At 38.5% G+C, this 25,247-nt stretch overlaps 1 protein-coding gene across 4 annotated transcripts in view; it reads left to right on the plus strand.

The window, feature by feature from the left end:
* Nucleotides 1–25,247, plus strand: part of rock2b (rho-associated, coiled-coil containing protein kinase 2b) — a 60,708-nt gene that overhangs the window by 5,045 nt on the left and 30,416 nt on the right. For all 4 annotated transcript variants that reach the window (XR_005130212.1, XM_037537977.1, XM_037537978.1 and 1 more), the window contains exons 2-10: nt 3,040–3,121; nt 4,066–4,166; nt 9,051–9,188; nt 9,974–10,234; nt 11,478–11,622; nt 11,867–12,005; nt 14,084–14,175; nt 18,530–18,689; nt 20,903–20,996. Coding sequence is in view for 3 of the 4 variants with exons in the window: in XM_037537977.1 (XP_037393874.1) it covers nt 3,040–3,121; nt 4,066–4,166; nt 9,051–9,188; nt 9,974–10,234; nt 11,478–11,622; nt 11,867–12,005; nt 14,084–14,175; nt 18,530–18,689; nt 20,903–20,996 (1,212 nt within the window). In the remaining variant the exon portion in view is untranslated. The remainder of the gene's footprint in view (nt 1–3,039; nt 3,122–4,065; nt 4,167–9,050; nt 9,189–9,973; nt 10,235–11,477; nt 11,623–11,866; nt 12,006–14,083; nt 14,176–18,529; nt 18,690–20,902; nt 20,997–25,247) is intronic.

Below are 25,247 nucleotides of genomic sequence, written 5' to 3' on the forward strand. Positions count from 1 at the left end.
GTGGCAGAACAATTGCACATCAGCACATGAGCTAAAGTCTGTAGTTATACACCTATATAGTGAATGTATTCTGCATGTTTGTTAAGCCTTTATTGTAAAACATTTTTTTCCAGAAAGGAAGTATGTAATCTATAAATGAAAGGTTATCAGAAAGGCATCTGGAAAGGAATCTTGGATGGTCTGTTATTGTTTCATTAAGTCTATTCTAATTTAATGACCGCCCTAATAGCAATGTTTTTATGTAAAATTAATTCATTAACCGAATCTATTGATCTATAGATAATCTTTACATTAGTACATTAACAGTGCATTAAGATCCAACCATATCCTGTTAAAATTTAGCCTCGAATTGTCTAAACTAGATTTTCCTCCAGACTGTCAATTGAATAGAACCATTAGACTCTTCACTTCAGCCTCCAACTAGCCAGAGGGACCATATACAAAATTCCAGCAGCACAGGAAGTGGTAACTTAGTGGTGTACATTGTGATATATAAGCATAATAAGATTTTCTGAGCATGTTGTGATTACTGTCAGTACTTAAAGATCACTGACCAATAGCATGTAATAAGATAATTTATTTTTACTCAAAGCTTTTTTTATATAGTAATTTTTAATGTAATCAAAGGTGTCAGAAAAAAAGAAATATTGTGACATATTGTGTATCATGAAACAGTATCATGACATTATGATTTTGCTATATTGTGTAGCTCTATATCACAATACATAATACATCACAGTATTCATTTTTTTCTGACATCTAATAAGCTGGAGCACACTGAGTAGTGCCACTTTAAAAAAAAAAAAAGATTTGTATTTAATTTCACATACTGCACTATATTCCCTTCAAACAGGACTAATTCTGCTCTCTTTGTGATCCAACATACAGTTTTTTAAGTACTAAAGATGTCTGTCATGTACACCGAGAAGCATGTTGTGACATATTGTGGAGTCATTTATTATGATAACAGTAAATATTGTCATATTGCCTGGCCCTACAAGCAGCATTTCTTACAGGAAAGCGTGTAAATAACTAAACTGTTTTATTTTAGTTTAGTCTCTAAAAAAGGATTTTCAGTAACTGAATCTGCACAGATTGAGCCTGAGCCTGAATGGTAGCTCGACCTGGCCTCCCTGCCCCCACTTCACCTCCAGTCAGGAAGCTGAAGTCACATCCTCGAATTGAAGAGAGAAAGATAACCAATTCCAGCATTCTGTGTGCCGGCCGCTTCCTGCCTCTGAGTGTGTGTGCGTGCATGTATGTGCATGCCCACTGTGTTCGGCCATTTACGGAGGCGATGTTAATGACTTACGCCTGTGTTGTTTTGGAAAAGGTAAAAGGAGGCTAGTACTGAGAGGTGGCAAACAAATCTGTGGGGTAAATAACTGTAAAGCAGTATAAGGGTGGATGGGTATTACATGTTAAAAATAATGTACCAAGCTTTTTTAATTGTTGTGCTTTAAAATAGGTTGAAAATAGGCCAAAAAGCAAGCACATGCTTTATTGAATATTACGGTTATTTATCAATATTCCAAGACTGATCACCACCTTCACATAGATACATCACAATGCATAGCATTTTTACACCCCTGGTGTGTGTTAGTGATAGACTGAGAGGAATGTTTGGGTTACTGGGGGTGGTGGGGGGTGCAACTGGGGAGGTCTCCTTTGTGCATATTTTTAGCTCTAACAAAACAGCCCTGTGGAGTATCACAAGTGTGACAGGAGTCAGTGGAGAGAGAAGCCAAGAACTCTAGAACATTCTAGAACAGGTGCCCAAACTGTTTGTCTTTGGGGCCAAAGTTCTCTGTTTGAAGCCCAAAAATAACACAGCTACTTCATTAGTAGCAACTCATTAGCTGTATAGAAGAAACTATTCTTTAAATACTCCAATGCTTTCCTTGTGTATGAGACACTCCTTTCATTTTAGTGAAAACATGTTCTTCACACTGATGCTCCCTACCCCTACATCTTCTCTTGTGCATGGACCTGCTCTGTTAGCACACTACTGCCATTGCAGCCAGTGACATCTAAATAAGTGTTCTTTTAATGGCTGAGAGAGTAGGGGGTTAGGCAGCTTTCTGGTGGGGAAAATCAGATGTTTTTGGGGCCTACTTTGGGTAGACCTGTTCTACAATTATCTAGAATTCTAATGCAAGAATGATGACAAACTGTATTTCAACACGCTTACTAATGATTGGATTCAGGTGTTTCAGCCACACCCATTGGTAACAGGTGTATAAAATCAAATGTATAGCCATACAGTCTTCATAGACAAACATTAACAGTAGAATGGATCATACTGAAGAGCTCAGAGAATTCAAATGTGGCACTGTCCTGGAGTTCCACGTCAGGTTGTAAAATGTATGGCCTGCTAAATCTGCCCCAGTGATCCGTAAGAGTATCTAGGAGCAACAAAGTCTAATAGAAAAAAAAAGAAATTGAATTAGATTAACAAAAAAATCTTCATCTATGTATAATCAATATAAATGCAATAATCACATTAAGATCTTATTATTATCATATCAAGTTTCTTTTTCCCAGACTCAAAATTTCAACACCACAGGAAATGGTAATTTAGGGGTGTATATAGAGGTGTTGTGATATACAAGCATATGGTTCTGAGAATAACATTTATCATTGGTGTGATTAGTTATGTCACAGTAAGCTTTTATGAGCATGTTGTGGTTACCATTAGTACTTGGAGATCATTGACCAACTGCGTGTAATAAATTTGCTGTATATTATGGGGCTAGTTCCATTGGTTCAATGTGGATGTTCACCATATAAGCCATCCACATCAAGTTAGTTTTATAAACTTCAACTTATTATGTTAGCTTCATTGTCAAGTACAGCTGAGCTTCATTCTAAATCAGAGTTGGCTTGCTGGCCCATTTACAAACCCAAAGCCATTAACCTGCATTTGATATTTGAGTATGTTGTAGAGCAGCTTTCTTGTGCCCTGAAGGTGCTGAAGAAATTCTTTTAGTGCAGACGCCTCTGTCTAATGGATTAAGTCTTTGTTCTCGATTTGTGCAGGATTCCGTGAACGCCTTGGCCCTGGACCTGAATCACCCTGCGCTGCGGAAGAACAAAAACATTGATGCCTTCTTGAGCAGATGTAAGTCCTCTTAAACAAGAAATATGCAGACCATCTTGTGCTGGAGGCAATTATTCATGAACAGTGAAAAACAAGCTTTTTAGAGTTTCAGAAACGGATTCTTTTCACCAGTAAATCGTAAATTTGATACCTACCCCCATCCTTGAGCTTTATGCTGTAGTTTACTCATTCATACTGTATCAAATACAGTAATTCTTTAAGCCAGAGCTGTTTGTGGCTCCTCTGAGGTTTAGGAACACTTTGCCTTTTGTTGAAATTCTCCATGTAATTTTTGATTTTCACTATTTTTCCATGTAATATTTGATTTTACTTTTCAAATAAGTAAGAAAATTACCTGTAAAACAGCTCTGCTAATTTTATATGACAACATTTTACTTCATGTTTGTCCAGTTCAATTGCTTGGTATGAAAATATTTTGGCTAAATAATGATTTGCTAGTTTTCTTTTCTAAGCTATTGCTAAAAACACAACTCTTTTGGTCGAATTGTTAAACACCTATAAGGTTTGATTGCCACTGAGTACTGACATCCCAAGAAGGGGAAAACTGGGGACACATGAAAAGGTATTGATAGAGATGCTACAAATGAGTAGATGGGTCACTGTTTGAAACTTGAATGGGAAAGCTTGTAACACTAAAATGGCATCTATGCAAGTGCAGAAAACAGAATGGGAAGCAACCATAAGAATTCATGAACAGTGTATCCTTAAGGATAATGTTTGCAGTATTTCCAAGGCACTGCTTTTTGCCATAGATTCACTTTTCATAAAGAATAATGAGCAGATTTAAGCAGTTTTATTTTTAAATTTTCCATGGTTACTAATCAATAAAAATATGCAAAACACAGGTGTCCCCAAACTTTAATAGACATCATTGTGGATTAACCTCATTGCAAATTCATGTGTGGTTGAGAAGGTGTGAGATTTAGCTGTGATTTGTTGTGCAGATGAAAAGGCTGTGGTTCGTCTCAGGGAGCTGCAGGTGAGGCTGGATGATTTCGAACGAATAAAACTAATTGGCAGGGGAGCCTATGGAGCGGTGCAGCTGGTGAGTGACTGTTCAGGTGTGTTTTGTGTGTGTGTGTGTGTGTGTGTGTGTGTGAGAGTGTGAGAGAGAGAGAAGCAGCAGTGGCTCCCTCCCAACAATATGTTGTCTGTCCTCAGGCATTGACTTTTTGTCTAGCTGCATCAAGTCTAGTAACGCTCTGCATGTTAGTACATGCCTAACAAGGAAAGAGCACAGATAGGAGTGTGTGGGTTGGGCTCCTGTGTGATCTTGCACATGGCGGTTTATGATTTAAGCTTTGGGGGCACTACATGTCTTTCTCTGTTAGATTACTTTGAATTAAAGCTGACTGATACATCTTGTGGTTTATGGATATTTGCCAAAATATCATAGTTAAAGTGCCAGTGTATTATTTTTTTGCCAATAGGTCAAAATCATTGACAGTTGTGCCACAAAGGAACCCAATATGAGTCACCACTTGTACAACCCCAATTCCAATGAAGTTGGGACGTTGTGTAAAACATAAATAAAAACAGAATACAATGATTTGCAAATCCTTTTCAACCTATATTCAATTAAATACATGCCAAAGACAAGATATTTAATGTTCAAAAGGATAAACTTTATTGTTTTTTTGCAAATATTCACTCATTTTGAATTTGATGCCTGCAACACGTTCCAAAGAAGTTGGGACAGGGGCATGTTTACCACTGTGTTACATCACCTTTCCTTTTAACAACACTCAATCAGCGTTTGGGAACTGAGGACACTAATTGTTGAAGCTTTGTAGGTGGAATTCTTTCCCATTCTTGCTTGATGTCCAACTTCAGTTGCTCAACAGTCCGGGGTCTCCATTGTCATATTTTGCGCTTCATAATGCACCACACATTTTCAATGGGAGACAGATCTGGACTGCCAGTCTAGTACCCACACTCTTTTACTACGAAGCAACGCTGATGTAACACGTGCAGAATGTGGTTTGGCATTGTCTTGCTGAAATAAGCAGGGACATCCCTGAAAAAGACGTTGCTTGGAAATGCTCCAAAACCTGTACGTACCTTTCAGCATTAATGGTGCCTTCACAGATGTGCAGGTTACCCATGCCATGGGCACTAACACACCCCCACACCATCAGAGATGCTGGCTTTTGAACTTGCTGATAACAATCAGGACTGTCCTTTTCCTCTTTTGCCCGGAGGACACGACGTCCATGATTTCCAAAAACAATTTGAAATGTGGACTCGTCAGACCACAGGACACTTTTCCACTTTGCGTCAGTCCATCTCAGATGAGCTCGGGCCCAAAGAAGCCGGCGGTGTTTCTGGGTGTTGTTGATATATGGCTTTCGCTTTGCATGGCAGAGTTTTAACTTGCACTTGTAGATGGAGCGACGAACTGTGTTCACTGACAGTGGTTTTCTGAAGTGTTACTGAGCCCATGTGGTAATATCCGTTACAGAATGATGTGGGTTTTAATGCAGTGCCGCTTGAGGGATCGAAGGTCACAGGCATTCAGTGTTGGTTTTCTGCCTTGCCGCTTACTTGCAGAGATTTCTCCAGATTCTCTGAATCTTTTGATGATATTATGGACTGTAGATGATGAAATCCCTAAATTCCTTGCAATTGTACGTTGAGAAACGTTGTTCTTAAACTGTTGGACTATTTGCTCACGCAGTTGTTCACAAAGCAGTGAACCTCTCCGCATCCTTGCTTGTGAACGACTGAGCCTTTCAGGGATGTTCCCTTTATACCCAATCATGACACTCGCCTGTTTCCAATTAACCTGTTCACCTGTGGAATGTTCCAAACAGGTGTTTTTTGAGCATTCCTCAACTTTCCCAGTCTTTTGTTGGCCCTGTCCCAACTTCTTTGGAACGTGTTGCAGGCATCAAATTCAAAATGATTGAATATTTGCAAAAAACAAAGTTTTTCCGTTTGAACATTAAGTATCTTGTCTTTGTAGTGTATTCAGTTGAATATAGGTTGAAAAGGATTAGCAAATCATCGTATTATGTTTTACACAACATCCCAACTTCATTGGAATTGGGGCTGTATTCAGTTACCCATTTTCAGGCGACATCTCCCCTGTAAGATAATCCACTTGGATAAAGAAGAAGACAGTCAAAGGATAACAAGTGAAAAAACAGGAGTTTCCGAAATTGCAGTTCAAAACATTATTAAAATATGCAGAGATAATATAACTCCTAACAGCGATGCAAGAACCGGTAGACCACCAAAACAGTACTTAAAGATAAAAGATAACAGATAAACAGTACTTAAAGCTTTCATCTTTAAGAGAGGGAAGAAATGTTACACTCTTACTTCAGATCTGAAAATTTCCACAGGGGATTCTGTCCACCCTTCCACTGTGAAAAGACACTGAACACTATGAGTCTGAAAGGATGTGTAGAAGCTGTTGCTGAGTGAAGGAGAAAAATTTGCAAATCAAAATTAAAGAAGCTGTTGGTGTTCGCGGGTAGACTGACCACCCCAGAGTCCAGACCTCAGCATCACTGAATGTGTTTTGGGATTATTTGGATCATGAGAAGCAGAAAATTCAATTCAATGAACTTCTGAGATTGAAGTTTGCAGTAATAGAGATAAAATGTGGACACACAAAATAGTTTGTTGAGGCTTCTGTGTAATTTTCTATGAAATACAAGACAAGTTCATTTTCAAATAGCAAAAACAGATATCTCCATTTTCATTAACTTCATAAATCATTTTTATTACATGGCAAGTAAAATCAATCTAACTGTAGTTGGGTTGTTTTGATTAAGTAAAAATAGCTCAACAAAATACAGGTAACTTGCATAATTAAACTTTTTAATGAAAACTGTTTATTTAAATGTAGGTTTTTTTTTTTTGCAAAAGCAGATTTCATGTTTCACAAATTTAATCAAAGCGATGTATTGGATACAAGTTTCCTATAAGTGCAATATTATTTAACATAAAACAAGCAGGTAACGTTCTGAAAATTGCAACGAAAAACAGCCTATTAATGGGCAATATTAAACAGCTATGAGGCTGAATCCCACATAGCACACGGGTCTCTATATAGTGCACTATGTTTTTGAGAAATTTTGGCTTTTACACCCAAACATTGCACTGTTGTATGTCCAGTAAGGAATTGTGCACACCTACCTAAATCCAAAGTGGTTCTTTGTTAGACGGTGCACTGTTTGGATGCAGTAACCGTAACTTTAAGACCTACATAGTGCAGTTTGTAGAGAGAAGGGAGCCATTTGAGATCCTATCTAAAACAGTTTGCAGCAGTGTTGCATCACCTGACCTGAACACTACATGCTGATTCATTGAACGGATTTATCAGGTTCTGTTTGAGGCCACTGTTGACGTTTGACAGTTTCTACATATGTAGTATATCAAGTTGTAAACTCGTACAGCTTCATCTTAATCCTGACTTTACATCACTAGGAGTTACCTGACACTCAATCTGGTGTATTTCATCACTTTTAGCAAAAAGTACAGTATGTTCATTGTAAGTGTTAGACATTAGACATTTGTATGCTTTTCAGAATATGTACACACAGTAGTAGCTTGAACATGGAAGTCTGAGCAGGTGTAAAGAAATTGTGAAAGGTCTTCTGAAGGACAAGTACACAGTGTGGTATCCTGGGTGTCATTCTAGAATTACAGCCTGCTGCCTAAACACAGCCTTATGCTCACAGCTCTATTAAATTGCAAAGACGAATATATAAGTGTCTGTTTCACTACATAAGCATTAATAAAATGTGTGACTGAATTACTTTAGGGTCACATACATGCAGAAAATGAAATATAATTTAGCCTCTGTTGTAAAAAACAGTTTTCCCCACACAGCTGTGAGTAAGGATGTGGTGTGACTGCTCCGTATAGCTGTTATATGCAACTCTTTTGCTTTAAGCCCTTAAACTCTGAGGGACCGAATGTGGTTAACGCTTCTCATTCTACTACATAACCTATGTATAACATATTAGTTACTGAATGATAATTCTTAATATTAACAACTAAGTAAATATACTGTTAAACTGTTTAAAAGGCAAAGTAAATATAGTAGTATAGTGCAAAATTTAGAGACCTTTTGCATCTTCATTTATTTAATTTGCAGTCAGAACAGGCCTTAAGCACAAGCTATACATTTTTTAGCATCAGTAAATAAAAAAGGAATATGAGAGTCACGACTCAACAATGAAATTTGTATGCATTTTTAAGATGTTCACACTTTGCCTTTATTACAGCTTCTACTATTTACAGGAGATTTGCTTTCAGTTTTACAAAGAAATCTGCAGAGACATTTTCCACGTCTCCAAAGTTCAGTCTTAGAACTTGGTTACATTTTCTCACGCTTCTCATAATCCAAGTATGTTCGTCTAATCCCAGTCACATTCCGTGATGTTGAGGTCGGGATTCTGTTCTGAGAACACCAGCACCTTCTTTGTTTATCAGTTGTCTTCTACTTCTTGTCTCTCGTCTTCTATCAGTTGATCTGCTTTCTTTCTCAGTAATAGCTTCTAAAGTACTGTTTATCTGACAGTGACAGTTTGGTGGTCTGTCAGGATTCTATTTTGCAAGTTTCAATCATTTTTTGAACTGCAGTTTTGGAAACTTTTGCATTTTCAGTGCAAAGGTTTCCTTCAGTTTTCCTTTGACTTTCCCCTTCCTGATGGAAGTGGATTCATTTTGCCTAATGTCTTCAGAAATATCTCCTGGAAATTATATAAAATTTTTGACAAACTTAAATAAATTAAGAGTGGTTCTGCCTTTAAATGAGTGATGATAAATGGCACTAATGTGAGAGGGCAATAACGGTCCATTATGAGAAAGGCCTAACAATGGGATTTAAACTCCTATTGCGACTGTAAATGTTTAGAGGACCACCACTCGCACCCTGACCATTAACCTCTGCACTGTGTATGTGTGTGTGTAGGTGCGGCACAAGGTGTCTAAACAAGTGTATGCTATGAAACAACTGAGTAAGTTTGAGATGATCAAGCGCTCTGACTCAGCTTTCTTCTGGGAGGAGCGCGACATCATGGCCTTCTCCAACAGCCCCTGGATCGTTCAGGTAAAATGTTAATACGCCCACATACTCCTTTTTACCCACATACACAAACATTGTCATGGGTATGGAAGAATATATCTTTTACAGAGCTTTCAAGTACAGGGAAGACAGAGCCTGCATTATCTAGTGGATGCGTGGGTGCTGAATCACACAAATGTGTTAATCCTCAACGCAGCATTTCCTGGAAATTATTTTGCATATGATATGTAGATCAGCATTCGTTCTCTTGCTCTGTAGTAGAGCCTGGCTAATATATATTGGCTGATAATATTGGCTGGTATTGATGACCCACAGTTTCATTAGTTGCAGATAAAGACAGACTTTTTGGGCTGTGGTGTCAGCAGGATTCAAACTCAAAATCTTGCGACTACAGGGAGAAGCCTCAGACAGTTGTGCCAGCTTTAGAAAGAGTTGTTTGGAAACGAATGAGGCTGAAGAAACCAATGAGGTTGTTATGATACAGCATATTACATAACATGGCAAAATGTTAAATGCTAATTTTAGGCCAGAAAGCCCTTACAAGTTAGTTAAACGTTCAAGTTGTAAACAGTCTGCCTGGTGACACTGTTGATTATCAGTGTTGGAGTTTGGATTTAAGTTAGGTTTTGGTTTTGGGTTGAGGTTAGGTTAGAGTAAGCATTCAGTTTAAGGGTAGGAAAAAAAATACTTGAATTGAAATTAAATTAGTTGAATGTCTACAAAGCCACTACAGTGGACCATCAGAATAAACTGATTTCATTTGTTGTAACAAACTCTTAACCATCTTTACTGCCTCTGTCATTGAGCAGCTGTGCTGCGCATTCCAAGACGAGCGGCACTTGTACCTGGTGATGGAGTTCATGCCAGGTGGAGATGTGGTGACCCTGACCATGAACTATGACATGCCGGAAAAGTGGGCTCGCTTCTACACAGCTGAGATGGTGCTGGCGCTGGACGCCATCCACTCGCTGGGCTTCATTCACAGAGACATCAAACCTGATAATATGCTGCTGGACCGTAATGGCCACCTCAAGCTTGCTGACTTCGGAACCTGCATGAAAATGGACAAGGTTGGTTTGTTAATGGGTGTGGGTGTGAAGTACACGATTAATTCAAAAAAAAAAAAGAGTAACACACTAATATAAGTTTTAAGTCACGTATTAATGATTGTAACTAGCTGTGGTGTGCTGAAGCACCTCCTGAAAATTATTCGGCAGCACCCCTTCACAATCTTCAGTTTCATGAGTTTCATGTATTCATAGGCCATTTCATATTTTATATAACATAATTGTAATTCTGTCTCGCTCATTCACTGAGATGCATTGCTGACTACTGATAGAAGATCTGTCTTGTTTTAGCCTGTTGTTAATCAAAACAATAGCTGACACCATAAAACACTGACCTTCAATTAAAAATGGTGTTCCCCATACTGTGACACAGTGGTTTATTTCTGGTTATCCATTTAATTAAACATTTACCACTTTATTCCCACTGTTCCTTCAAAAAAGACAATGCTTAAGCATGAGCACAGGCACTGACAAATAAGAAAAACACGTATGGCCGACCCGATTTACCATACCCTTAACCCCCCCCAAATCCCCAAAAATGGCAGTGTTGCCACCACAGCATCCATAGATACAGCCTGCTTTCAAATGTTTGAGCAGCCCTATTGCAACTTTTAGTGTAGATTTAAATATTATACATATTATAAACATTATACATTATTTCAGCTTTTTATTCAATATTTCAAGAGGTTTTTAAATGAAAAATAATACACTGTAATTGTCAGTTTACATCATTTTTGTCACGTTAGCCTCCTTAATTTGCCAGGTTAGCTTTTTGCTTATATAAAATATTTACTATATAAAATATAAGGCCTCCTGGATATTCATTGTATAGTAGCTTTGTTCTTGATGGTAAGCATCTTTCTCAGTCCACTGCTCATTCTTTTCAGCTTCCCACATTTTACTTGGAAGTTGCACAGGGCTTCTGTATATTAGAATCATTTTAATACATTTTTCTGTGGTTTTATATTACTGAGAATATTAATTCCAAATTTTTGAACAATGATTTACTTTTGAGAGAGAGTGTGTTTTAAAAAAAAAAAAAAAAAAAAAAAAAAAAAATTAGTTAGCATTTCTGCCATCTTGTGGAGAGCAGATTAAATGCTCACTGAATCATGTACCTCAGTTGCTGCTGATTTACCTAATATTTAGCATGCACTCAGGTGTATGGCTAATGTGTCTGTAATGGACTCTGTTTGTGTACGGTTGTATGTATATGTGTTTAATTGTTGTATGTGTGGTTGGGCAGTCTGGGATGGTCCGCTGTGACACAGCTGTGGGAACTCCTGACTACATTTCGCCAGAGGTGCTGATGTCACAGGGTGGGACAGGTTACTATGGACGTGAGTGTGATTGGTGGTCTGTGGGTGTCGTCATCTATGAGCTACTGGTTGGTGAGTATCCTCTTCTCTTTAGCTGCCTTTTATTTATTTATTGTTTTCCTAGTATTTATTTCCTGTTGCATTTGTGTGTGGGTTAGTTGATATTTTATAAATTATTCAGTCTGTTTTCTGTGTTTGCACTGGTTGCTTCTGATATTGTTCTATTACTGTAAGTCAGACGTGAGCTGTTATAGTTTAAAAGTACTATGTAAATTTCATAAATAATTACACTATGTTTGATTTTACCTTCCTAAAGGTGACACGCCGTTCTATGCGGAGTCGCTGGTGGGCACTTATGGAAAGATCATGGACCACAAAAACAGCCTGGCCTTCCCTGATGATGTGGAAATGTCCAAAGAAGCTAAAAACCTGATCTGTGCCTTCCTGACTGACAGGTGAGAGAAGGTCACAGAGAGAATTGAACATACCTTCTGTTATGTACACTTTATTTTTCCCATTTTCCCACACATGCACGTAAGTGTTGTCAGTAAGATGTGCTGTTATTAAATCACAAAATGACTTTCTTATAGATATTGGATATCCAAATATGTCATGGGTGTCTTCAGTACTTCTATAACACAAAACAACTAAATGTGTCATAAACAAGACCATATAAAGAGTCTGTAAATAACAACGATCACTGTGTAATAACTGCATGAACTGTATAGTAAAGAGTAACTGACTGGATGTTGGTTCATTATATCATCATCTAATTATATTTGATATTTCCTTCTGTTCCTTTATACATGGTCTAACATCTGCCACCTGCTGAGTGTAATCCCTGCAAATTGCTTTTCCTTTACACTCATAAACTCATGACCACCCACCTCTTTATTCACTCACTAAGGCAGTGCTCACATTAAGTGGCACAAATATTTTGACACAGATGAACAAGAAATTATTCACAGATGACACAGCTGTTTCACATTGTCAGAGATGTGTGAACACAAATATGTGATTTTTTTTTTGTTTTTTTTTGGAAATCTGATTTGAGCAACCTTCCATGTGGTCATGGATTGGATATGTATTCAGTTCATGGCGATATGAACATAATGTTATTTTATTTCATCACACACCATCACACTTTATGATAAACGTGTGCATGTAAGTTGTTTTGTGTTTTTTTCCTGAGCAGTGGTCTTCACATTATTCACATTAATAACAGATATGGATTTATCACGGACATTAATCTGCACAGTCAAGCCCAGATCATATCTGATGAAAAACTCAGAGCTGAACAAACTCTCACTCGCTCACTCACTCAAGATCATTCAATCTCTTCAACTTCTTCAACTTCAGTCAACTTCTTCCTCTTTTCAGTTGCTCACTCCACTCACTCATTTAATCTCATTCGTTTCCAAACTTTTTTCACTCGCTCTTCTAGCTCACTCACACGTTCAGTTCCTCACTCTTTTCATTTACTCACTCATTCAACTATTCATTCACTCCTCTGTGTCACTCACGTCCTTTCAGTTGTCACTCATTTTACTCACTATTTTAGTGTACTCCATCCTCCATCTCATTCACTCTCTTTAAAATACTCACTCTAGCTCATTCACTCTTGTTCAATTCCTCACTCTTTTCATTTACTCACTCACTCACTCACTCACTCACTCACTCACTCACTCACTCACTCACTCACTCACTCACTCACCATCATTCAGTTCCTCAGTATTTTCACTCACTCCAATGGATCACTCATGATTATTTCATTCCTTTCACTCCTTCACTTTAATTCCTTTCACTCCTTTCATTTACTCATTAACTCATTCCTCACACACTCCACAAGCTCACTCACTCATGTTTAATTCCTTACTCTTTACACATACTCGCTCCAAAAGCTCATCCACTCCTCTCAGTCTGCTCTGCTCACTCACTCACTTACTTTCATTCATTCCACCTAATGCACTTAAATTCAGTGTCTCAAGTACAGTGTTCCCTCAAGCACTCACTACAACATTTGCACACCTGACACACACATATTTACCAGCACAAGAGGAATATGAAGAGCAGTGTGTTCACCTTCTCTGATATTTGTGATCAGAACGCACACAAACACACACATAGTCCTCTCTTAACTTTTGGTCTTTAGCTGGAATGTCCCACACGTGGCAGCTCAGAGTCTGCTGCACCCCTCAAGCATGAGTGAAGAAGGGAGGGGAGCTGTGAGTGTGTGTGTGTGTGTGTGTGTGTGTGTGTGTGTGTGTGTGTGTGTGTGTGTGTGTGTGCGCGCGCACGCGTGTCAGGGGGTTCTTGAGTTCTGTGGCCGCTCCTCTGCACCGCGTTGCTCCTCTCTCTCTCTCTCTGGCTTCACCCACACACAGTTGGACAGAGCAGTCGCACACACACATCCTCTGCTGAATGGATTAGTTTATGAGGAGGCTGTGCATGTGCATGTGTGTGCAGCTTTTGTGTTGAGAGTGTTTGTTTGGTTTTGCTCTGAGTGTGTTGATCAGTGTTCTGGTATGTTCAGGGAGGTGAGGCTGGGCCGGACAGGAGTGGAGGAAATCAAATCTCATCCCTTCTTCAAAAACGACCAGTGGACCTTCGACACCATAAGAGACAGTAAGCACTCAGTTTGTTTGGGCTTGTTTGTACTGCATCCCAGCAGCCCTCAGCACTGCCGTGTATTGCATAAAGATGGAGTGATAAAGTAAACAGTTTGATTTCTGCATGAATGTGTTGGAAACATACTTTCACGCTCTAAATGCTGTACACCCACTACAGGACTGTGAGTAAGAATGCACAATTTTGCGTCATAAAATTCAAATATTTTTCTTATCATAGCACGTAGTGGGTCAGAGACCACCCTTTATTTATTTAGTTTGCACTCAACACTGCCTTTAAGTATAAGTTTTTCAGGAAATGTTTCAGAGAAGATTAGGTATAAGATAGTCCACTTGCATAAGGAAAGTCAAAGGAAAACATTACATTTACATTATTTACATTAAATGTAAATGTAATGTAAATGGAAAATAAGTAAAAGAAAATTGGAGAAAATAGGACTCCTAACATTGTGCAGTACCTTTTAGACCACAAGTGTTACCATCAGATAAACAGTACTTATAGCTTTCATCTTTAAGAAAAAACATCCCCAGGTGTTTCAGTCTATCCTTCCACTGTGAGAAGACACTAAACACTGGGTCTGAAAGGATGTGTAGCTGTCACAAAGTTGTTACTAAGAAAAAGGAATAGACAAGTAAGAAGACAATTTGCAAATCAACCAAAGAAGCTGCTGGTGTTGTCAGAACAATGGACTGCCCAGAGTCCAGACTCGAACATCATTGAATGTGTTTGCGATTGCTTGGATCGTGAGAAGAAGAAAATGCAACCAACTTCTAAGACTGAACTTTGTAAGTGTGAAAAAATATCAATGCAGATTTCTTTGAAAAACTGAAAGCAAGACTCCTGAACAGAATGGAAGCTGTATTAAAGATAAAGGAAAGACACATTAAATACTTCCTGATGCTGGAAAATGAGTGGCTGTTTTGACATTTAAATAAAGAGTAGTTTCTTTGCACACATACACATACTGAAAAAAGTAATGTAGATGTATGTAGAGCATGTAGACATAGGGGTAGTTTTAGTTTAACTCAGTATGTGAAACTTTAAATTCAAATGATTGTATTAGTGTTATAACTTATTATAAATAGCAAAATGAATTAAATGTATTGTGAAAGTGTCTTTAAGTATTGTGATTATTACATTTTTACCATTTCACTTTCCCTTATGTGGAAATGATATATACAGTTGAATGAAGTTAATTCAGTGCATCACTTTTTCAGCACAATTTGCTTCAGTAAAAGCTCTTTTGGTGTCTGTAGTCAAAGCACAAAGCAAATTATCAGTATTATTGGCTTTATTGGTGTGAGTTTTGGTTAAGAGCCCTTTTGTTCTGTATTTCTGCCTCACATCTGTGCTGTGTTTGAACATTATCGGTTTTTTTCCAACGTGTTGTGCTGTTTTGTGTAGTGTTGCTCTGAGTTATTTATCCACACTGTCGTGTTCATTTTTGGATACGGGTGGAACCCAGCCCAACGCAGAGCTGCTAATGAGAGGACTGATTCAAAACCACCAGCAGCCTCTCGCTCTCGCTCTCGCTCTCTCGCTCTCTCTCTCTTGCTCTCTCTCGCTCTCTCTCGCGCTCTCTCTCTCTCTCTCTCTCTCTCTCTCTCTCTCTCTCTCTCTCTCTCTCTCTCTCGCTCTCTCTCGCGCTCTCTCTCTCTCGCTCTCTCTCTCTCTCTCTCTCTCTCTCTCGCTCTCGCTCTCTCGCTCTCTCTCTCTCTCTCTCTCTCTGTCTTTCACACTGTATGTCCCTCTTTTTCTCTGGGACTTTAAATCACTCTCCTCTCTCTCTATCACTCTCAATCTCTGTTTCTCACTGCTCACTGTCTCTCTCTCTCTTTCTCTGTATCTCTGTCTCTCTATTTCCTCCCTCCTCTCTGTATTACTGATTCTCCCTCTGTCTTTCTGTCTCACTGTCTATCTCACAATCTGTCTCTCTGTTTCTGTCATTTTATATCAAGCTTCTCTCTCCCTCTGTCTCTCTCTTTTGCTCACTCTCTCTACCCTCTCTAAATCTCTCTCTCTTCTTTCTCTCCTCTCTTTCTCTCCTCTCTCTCTCTGTCTGTCTCTCTCTCTCCCCTCTCTAAATCTCTCTCTCTCTCTCTCTCTCTCTCTCTCTCTCTCTCTCTCTCTCTCTCTCTCTCTCCTCTCTCTCTCTCTCTCCTCTCTCTCCTCTCTCTCTCTCTCTCTCTCTCTCTCTCTCTCTCTCTCTCTCTCTCTCCTCTCTCCTCTCTCCTCTCTCTCTCTCCTCTCTCCCCTCTCTCTCTCTCTCCCCTCCCTCTCTCTCTCTCTCTCTCTCTCTCTCTCTCTCTCTCTCTCTCTCTCTCTCACTTTATCCCTAAGAGCGGTCTCTACTACTGTTCAGTTGTCAATCTGTTTTTGATTTCCCGCTGCGTGAGCTGTTTTTAGTCACTCTCAGCCACTCAGTCTGAGCCAGAATGAGTTCTTATTAAAGAGCACAGGTCTAACATTGCTGCCAGTCAGGATTGGAGCTTTGCTTTTCAGGATAAGTGTGCAATCAAGAAAACCTGGCTTAGATGTGAGCTAGAGAAACTGGACCAAGCCTATAGAAACCAAATACATACAGTTGTATGTGTAAGCAGTAACATTACACTGTGGTGTACAGTAGAACTCTGTGTTTTCTGTAATGCTTTCTGTCTTTACTTTAACTAATACTAGACTGTACTGCCATGAAATGATACACTGCACTGTTGCAGTACATATTCTCACTTACTTGATCACCAAATAAGCAAACACAGTACATGAATTTCAAGCCATCAGTCAATAAACATCAAACCATCTACCAAACAAATGATTTATGTTGAACAGTGCTGAAGAGGGACACTGATTAGCATTAGCTGAGCTAAAATAATAACAAGCAGGTGAATTTGAACAACTCTCAATAAAGAGACAGAAATGCAGAATTAAGCCTAGTCTGTGATGTTTGGATCAGTGTTTAGATTATAAAGACTAATATCTGAGAGAGCAAAAGTCAATTGATCAATCATTAAATCAAATCTGCTCTGTTCTTGACCTTCGTGTTTTAGCTCAGCTAATGATAGCTTAGTTAGCTGGCCCAACGTGCCACACCACAGCACAGGTTTGGAAATGTATTTATGTATCATAACGCAATACCTGATAAGTGATGACCGTATAGCCGCTTCCCCCATTAAACATTATTTGGTTTGATTTATTTATTTTTTTTCTCTAATTCTAGAGACACCTGCACACAGAATGTTTGGTGGGTTAGTGTGTGCACAGGGCTTAAGGGTGGCTGTGGGACTATTGACAGAAGCAACTGTGTGACTGTGTACAGAGAGTGGGTTGAACTGTGGAGTGCTTTTTAGGTGTAAAATACTCTATCTGTGGCTGTGTGTGGGAGGGGGAGAGAGGGAGAGGGAGAAGCGGGGCCTAAGAGGGAGTGTGAGTGTTTTTCTATGTGTTTGTTTTCATACATTTTCAGGACACAATGTCCTGTGAGGTATCAAAACAGAGTTAACCTACAATGTGAGGACTAATAAAATGGTTTCATTGTTTAAAACTGTAAAACCATTCCTTTATGTTTGCTGAGGTTAAGATTAGGTTTAGGGAGTGTCTATGTTTGTTGTTTGATCCAGATTAAAGCAGAAAATTATGCAGTGTCAGCATTTATAGTGACATATTTGACATTGAACCAAAAATGTCAACAAAATTCATACGTACAAACTGATGGGTCAGATTTTATGACATATTTGGTCACAGTAACTGGGATAATGTTCAGTTAAATTTCTGCACCAACTCTGGCCTAACAGAGCATGTGGGTTTCATGTATGTCTTGTTTTGCCTGTGTAGCATGTTTTATAATATTACCATGTTTCAAAACTGAAACTATCCATACTGATTACTGATTCAGAGCTGTGTGAGAAATATATCTCTCAAAGTCAAACAAACTGAATACATGTAGAGATTCGGATGGTATGTAGAGAAGATGGAGAGAAGAGATGACAGTTGATTGCACCAGGATTTGTTTCAGTTGAACCTGCCAGGTGTGAACAGGTCCTTTTTTTTTTCCATTTTTAAATGTATGGGACATGTGCATGACTTTATGTCCTGATATTGTATAAAAACATGCTTGTGTGTGGATGTGAGAGAGAGAGAGAGAGAGAGGTGGCCAGCTTGGCAAGTGCTGGACGCCACTCCTCTCTGCAGCTACAGTGTCTGCTTTGTGAGTTACACACTGAGCCTTTCAGAGAATGATACATACATACTCGCATACACAGATACACAAAAAAGGGTGGTCTCTGCAGTTTTATATTATTTCTCTCTCTCTCTCTCTCTCTCTCTCTCTCTCTCTCTCTCTCTCTCTCTCTCTCAGCCATGGCTCCAGTGGTGCCGGAGTTAAACAGTGATATTGACACCAGTCATTTTGATGACATTGAGGATGAGAAAGGAGACGTGGAGACCTTCCCTCCCCCCCGTGCCTTTGTAGGCAACCAACTACCTTTTGTGGGCTTTACCTACTTCAGGGAGGACCAGTAAGTCTGTGTGTTTGTGTGTTAGGGCTGCTTGATATGGGCACATTTTTAGTATTGCAGTTATCTTGCTGCATATTGTGGTTTTCATATGCAAAATGCTAAAACTGCATTGGGGCATCAGTAATGTAAAACAGTGATATAGTTAAAGATGAACTTGTGTTTGATGGGTGAAAACTTGGGTGAATGTAACTCATGAGAACACCAACAGATACAAACTGTTATTGGTCAAGATGCTCACAGTGCACAGTGAAGCATATTGATTGGTCAAAGGGATTATTAGCATTTTTAATCATTCTGCGATGGCAGTATTGCAAAGACCAATGCTGTAATTAGGTCTATCACTTATATTGGTAATCAAGTAACCTACTGATTCTGTTAACAGTAATCAATAGTCCTTTGAATTCAACAGAATTCTATAAAACTCTTTGGAATAATAAATGTGTTTATAACTGATGATGTCTTGAACACCAAACAGAATTTTTTTACAATATTATTTAATTTATTCACCTCCTGGTTAGTTTTTGTAAACTTTTGCCAACGGTGTGAACTCACCATGGCAACAACCAGGATAATCAGTCAGCTGTGTCCCAGTGAGTGGAACTTTTTCACAAATGTCAAAGGGATTAGAATCTCCAAATAGCAGCTTAAACAAGCCCCAAACTAGGCAATGAACATTCGAGTTATGAATTATATTTATTATAAATGTTGTCTGAAGTGGATAGCTTTGATCCAGAAAAGTATGTCGGAATATTTCCCATTTATGTGTTAATGGTCACTATTTTTACAAAACATTTCATCAGAACACCAGCGAAAAACATTCATAGAGAAGTTGTGTAATTTACCTTTGAAAAACAGTAAAGCGTGCCGAACCTCGTTAACAGGCAGCATTGCAACCAGTTAAACGAGGCATATGGCACAACTCCAGTATGATAAGGTTGTACTTCTCAGTGTTATTTGGCATACAAAAGTAAATATGCTTACTGAGGTGCCACGATCTGTTTTTTTTGCTAAGCAGGGGGAGTCTTTAGACTAGGCAAAGACAGGCAGCTGCTTAGGGCCTCCATGAGCAAAGGGACCCATGAAAATACAAGTTGTTACATGATGATGCAGAGCTATGTGAAGACAGACTGATAAAAGGCAATTAGGTGATAATCATTTTGGAGAGGAGGTTCTCAAGTGTGACTTTCTGGTTAAGAAGGAACATTAAATAAGGTGATCCAAGTGCAACAGAGAAACACAAAGACGAGGAAAGCAAAAAAAGGAAAGCATAATATTTGTCGGTAAACTTTAGCCGACCACTCACAATAGTGTTAATGTTAGTATTGGTGGCTCCACTGTTGAAGTGGCTACTCAAAAAAGCTAATTCATTACAAGCTACTAATTACTAACACAATGAAAGTACTTTACTTATTACTGCTTAGAAAATTCTTTCATTTTATAAGCAGATAACTTATTATTTCTTAAAACCAGCTACGTTACCTGACATTACAGTCAAATAATGCCACTTCATAAAATACTTTAGTAGAAAATGTCTAAAAACAGTTGAATATTCTTAGAATCAACTGTGTTAAAGATGAACCTTATCTAGTTTAAGAATGTGCATCAAGTATGCACCCATTCCTGTCTTTTGCCTATAGCTGCTGAATCACTATATCCACCACAATTTGTTGAAACAAATGATGACATAAAAAAAATGTGATTTCTAGACAAGAAAACATTTCAAATTACGCTTGTCATTTGGTGATGCCATGGAATGACTCTGATAAGGATAATAATTAAAGATATTACTTCTTGAAATGAAATGTTTTAAGTTATAGACTAAGAAATGCAAACACAAAGAAACTGACCAGAAAGAAAGTGCTGGAACTTTTAGAGTTAGCTTACTCTACACACTGTGGCACTGTATAATTCTGTCCAGGTGGTTTTGTTCCCTCTCTTAGCAGGGGCCCACAGAGTTACACTGAGCTTCTGTATAAAGTAAAGTGATAGAGTTAGGAGTCAGGAAAGGAACTGTTTGTGTTAAAGGAAGTGGTTACAGTAGCCATGGCTGTGTACTGCATTCATTCCCTTAACTCTTATCCTTTCCTGCCCCACTCCTTCTCTCTTTCCTACCTGTCTCACTCTTTCTTTCTTTCTTTCTTTCTTTCTTTCTTTCTTTCTTTCTTTCTTTCTTTCTTTCTTTCTTTCTTTCTTTCTCTACTTGAATTTCTCAGGTTGATGAGCTACAGAGAGAGCTCTGCAGAAGAGGAATTGGAAGTCTGTACTGATGGTCACTTGGAAAAGAAGCGTCACTTAGACAACTCTGAGGTGAGCACATGTCTGATTGTATATGCTTACACACTGCACGTCAAAATTTGAGGACATTGGTGGTTCAAAATGTTTGTAGTACAAATCAAGCGTATTTTCTTTGTCAGTTATATTAACATGCATATTAGCCATGCCTGTGATAACTAAATGCAATTATATTCCGTAGATGTAAGCTTTCACAATTATGTATTTATATCTCTTGTGAACAGATTGAGTTGGGAAGAAATAAAAGAAAGCAGGAAACACATTTATTGAGACACTTCATGGATCTTACAGAAACAGCAGAAGTTCTAACTTATGACTGGTGCTGGAACACCTTTAGAGGGCAACGTTTAGAAATGTTTGTTTATTTGAGCTTGAGCTGTGTCTGTCTTTAGTTGGGAGACACTAAGAATCGCTAGCTAAGAAAGCAGATGGCTAAGCAGCAAAAACTTGGAAACTGTAGGCTTGTACTTTAGTAGTTGCACAAAAAATGATCAAAAAAAGATGTTATTTATAAGTCATTTATATGGCAGTAAGGGCTGGCTCTAGCCTTTATTGGGCTCAAAGCAGGACTTTTTTGGCCCCTCTCATCTTGCTAGCTGATGTACTGTTAAATAGTGGGTATGTAATAACAATGCCTACCACAGGCTTTCTAAATTGTACACATTTGTAGCTGGCTAATTGTGTATTTCCGATGACTAGATGCTCATTTGAGGTTTTAATAACTTACAGTTTAAATTACAGATGACCTTCTCAGCATTCCCAATGCTCATGGCTCATGACACAGTATTTCTTGCTTATCCAGCTAACGTATTCAGGTGGCAGTGGCAACAGCATTGCTTTTTTGCCATTATAAATGCAAACACTTACACTACCATTTCTCTACTGCCAAAATGGACAGTTTTTATGAGCCTTTTTCTAGTTTGAAGTTCACATTTGTGTGATGAACATGTGAAACACACAAGTATTTCCAGTACTTATGTCTTCCATGTGTCTGTGTGGGTTTCCTCCCGCAGTCCAAACACATGTAGTTAGGGGAATTAGTGATCCTAAATTGCCCCAAGGTGTGAATGTGCGTGTGATTGCATATGTCTGTGTATCTGCCCTGCAATGGTCTGGCCACCTGTCCAGGGTGTTTCCAATGATCTCTGGGATAGGCTCCAGCACCCCCCACAACCCAGAAGAAAAGTGGCTTAGATGGTGTGTGTATGTTCATCAGTACTCAAACCTTTAAACCACCTTTAGGCAAAAAGAGTTTCAATAACTTTTAACAAGCTGAAAACTGTCAAGTCATTATTTAGGCAGAACCTATTAAGTTCTTGGAAAGTACCATAGAAATGTTTTCTGGTATATTTTATTTTTTGTATGACAAAGAAAAGGCCTCACTATCACTCATGCCTCTACATAGACCCTAGGTTGGTTATTAGACAGAGAACACTGTAATAAAGCTTCTGTTCATATTCAGTGTGGGAGACTCCAAATGAACACTTTTTTCAGCAGCATTGCAAAGATAGCTTTAATGAAAATCTCTCTGCAGTGGAATTTCCAAACATGCTGTGTGTGCAACCAGCATGGGTTCATCTAGCTAAGCGATCCAGCAGCAAGCCTTCAAAATAATTTTTATAGGACTTAGTGTGGGTGCTCTTTTGAGAATCAAGGAAATCAACAACTGTTATTTTACCCTAAAAAATACCTTCTTTCAAAGTCATATTATTCAGTATGTGCATGGACCACAAGGCAAAATTACTTAATTATTCTTAGCAGATGCTGTGCGATATGTGAATAAAAACAGAAAGCAATGATGTGCAAGTCATGTAATTTTATTGTTTTTTGAAAAATATATGCCCATTTTGAATTTGATGCTAGCAGCATGGTCTAAAATGGGGGTTGGGGGCATGTTTACCACTATGTTGCATCAGTTTCTCTTTTAACAACACTCTGTAAGCATTTGGGAATTGAGGACATCAATTGCTATAGTTTTGAAAGTGAAACTTTTTCTGTTCTTGCTTGATATAGGATTTCAGCTGCTCATCAGTTTGGGGTCTCCTTTGTCACATTTTTCATTTCACAACACACAAAATGTTTATGTATACTACAGACAGGCCAGTTTAGCACCTGGACTGGAGCCATTGTTGTAATATGAGCAGAATGTGGTTTGGCATCATCTTCCTGAAATAATCAAGGCTTTCCTTGAAAAAGACCTTGTCTGAATGGCAGAATATGTATTTATCTTTCAGCGTTAATGGTGCCTTCACAGATGTGCTTCTCAACCATGCAGTGTGCACTAGTGCACAACTATACTATCACGAATGCTGGCTTTTGAACTGGGCTGATAACAAGCTGAGTGGTCTTTAGCTTGGAGGACGCAGTGTGCATGATTTCAGGAATAAATATCAAATGTTGATTTATCGGACCACAGGACACTTACATGAGCTCGGGCCCAGAGAAGGTGGCAGCATTCCTGGATCCTGTTTATATGTTTTTTTCTTTGCATGATACACTTTTAACTTGCATTTGTGGATGCAGTGGCGAACTTTGTTCACAGACAGTGGATTTCAGAAGTGTTTCTGAGCCCATGCAGTGATCTCCACTACAGAATTGTCAGTTTTTATGCAGAGCTGCAAGAGTTCCCAAAGATCACGACCAGCCAGTACTGGTTGTCTTCCTTGTTCCTTGCATGCAGACATTTCTCCAGATTCTCTAAATCTTGTAATGATATGTGCCGTAGATGATGAAACACAAAAGTTCTTTACTATTTTATGTTGAGAAATGTTATTCTTGAATTGCCTGCATAGTCTTATACAGGTGAACCCATCCTCATCTTTACTTCTGAAAGACTCAGCCTCTCTGAGATGATCTTTTTATAGCTAATCATGTTACTGACTTGTTGCCAGTTAACAACCTGGTGTATTTTTGAAAATATTACATAACTTTACCAGTCTTTTGTTGCCCTTTCCCATCTTTTTTTAACCTACTTTTTTATTTTGTTTTGTGTTGTTTCGCATTCATATAAATAAAATACAATGCAAAAGAAAAAAAAAGTTATACTTGAGGACTTATTCAAAGTCAGAGGTTTACAGGTACAGCATTTCAAACATACATTTTTTGTTTCCTCATTTTATTGGTGATATCTAATCTGGTATTCAAAAGCACATTCCAGTCTCCACCACAAATAGGGTTACCTTGAGCTTTAGATGTTAGTAAGTCAAATATTTTCTTAAAGAAGGCTGTATTGCATCTTGGAGGGGCATAAATATTTAAAAGTGTAACTACCTTATCTTCAATGTTATCAGTGATTAAACATATCTACCCTTTTTATCTTTTATCTCAGAAATTAATGCAAAACTAATTGAATTTGGTGTTAATATTGCAACACCCCTCTTCTTCTCTGATTTAAATGAGAAAAAAAAAGTATTGCGAAAGCCCATTTAAAAATTTTAAAATTTCTCATGTTCGATAGATGATAAATGTGTTTATTGCCAAAAGGCTATGTTGATTTTCTCCATTTTTAGCTTGGTAATCATTTTGCTCTATTTAATGGGATTGTTTAACTCGTTCACATTCAAAGACATAATTTTATAGTATTGTAAAGACCTTTTTTTTTTCGTCCACACAACTTTCATGTACCTGCCTCAGTCGACCCACAGGCCTCATATAACACTGACAAACAAAACCAATTGCACCTCTGCAACTATTATACATTTCCAAAAAGAAAGTACACAGGGTGTCCAACCAGGAGGAGTCACTATATCCTCCAGATCTGAGGGGGATTAGCCACATAGTGGGGCCCCTAGTTAGCAGACTCAAAAAGTAAACCCAACAAACAAACCAGAATGAAAGGGTGCTAACCAACCCTACTATAGTGTTGTGGCGGGTGTCACGTTATTGGTTTCGGCCATTAGTAACCACAAAACATTGTCTTTCCTTGCTTACCGAGGCCTTTTCTTTTTTTTCCTTTCTTTACAATTGCAGTTAAATCCTGTCAATTTTGGATGGGTGGGAATTAGTCCTAGTCTCCTGCTCTCGATTTATCCTTTCAAAACTGCGAAGTTTCTTCCTTATACCTTCTTGGAACTTGAATTTGTTCCCCATTCAACTTGCTCCTACTGTACTCCAAGGGAGAAGCCTAACCAGAGACTCCTCCAGAATCAGAATCCTTTATTGATCCCAGAGGGAAATTGCAGAATTGCACTCCATGATGCCATCCGCTTTTTTCACCTGAATAGATTCCACTGAAACTCCTCTCTTGCTGCACTGTTGTAGGTGACC

This window comes from Pygocentrus nattereri, chromosome 4, assembly GCF_015220715.1.
Source record: "Pygocentrus nattereri isolate fPygNat1 chromosome 4, fPygNat1.pri, whole genome shotgun sequence".
In the NCBI taxonomy this organism is placed as follows: Eukaryota; Metazoa; Chordata; class Actinopteri; order Characiformes; family Serrasalmidae; genus Pygocentrus; species Pygocentrus nattereri.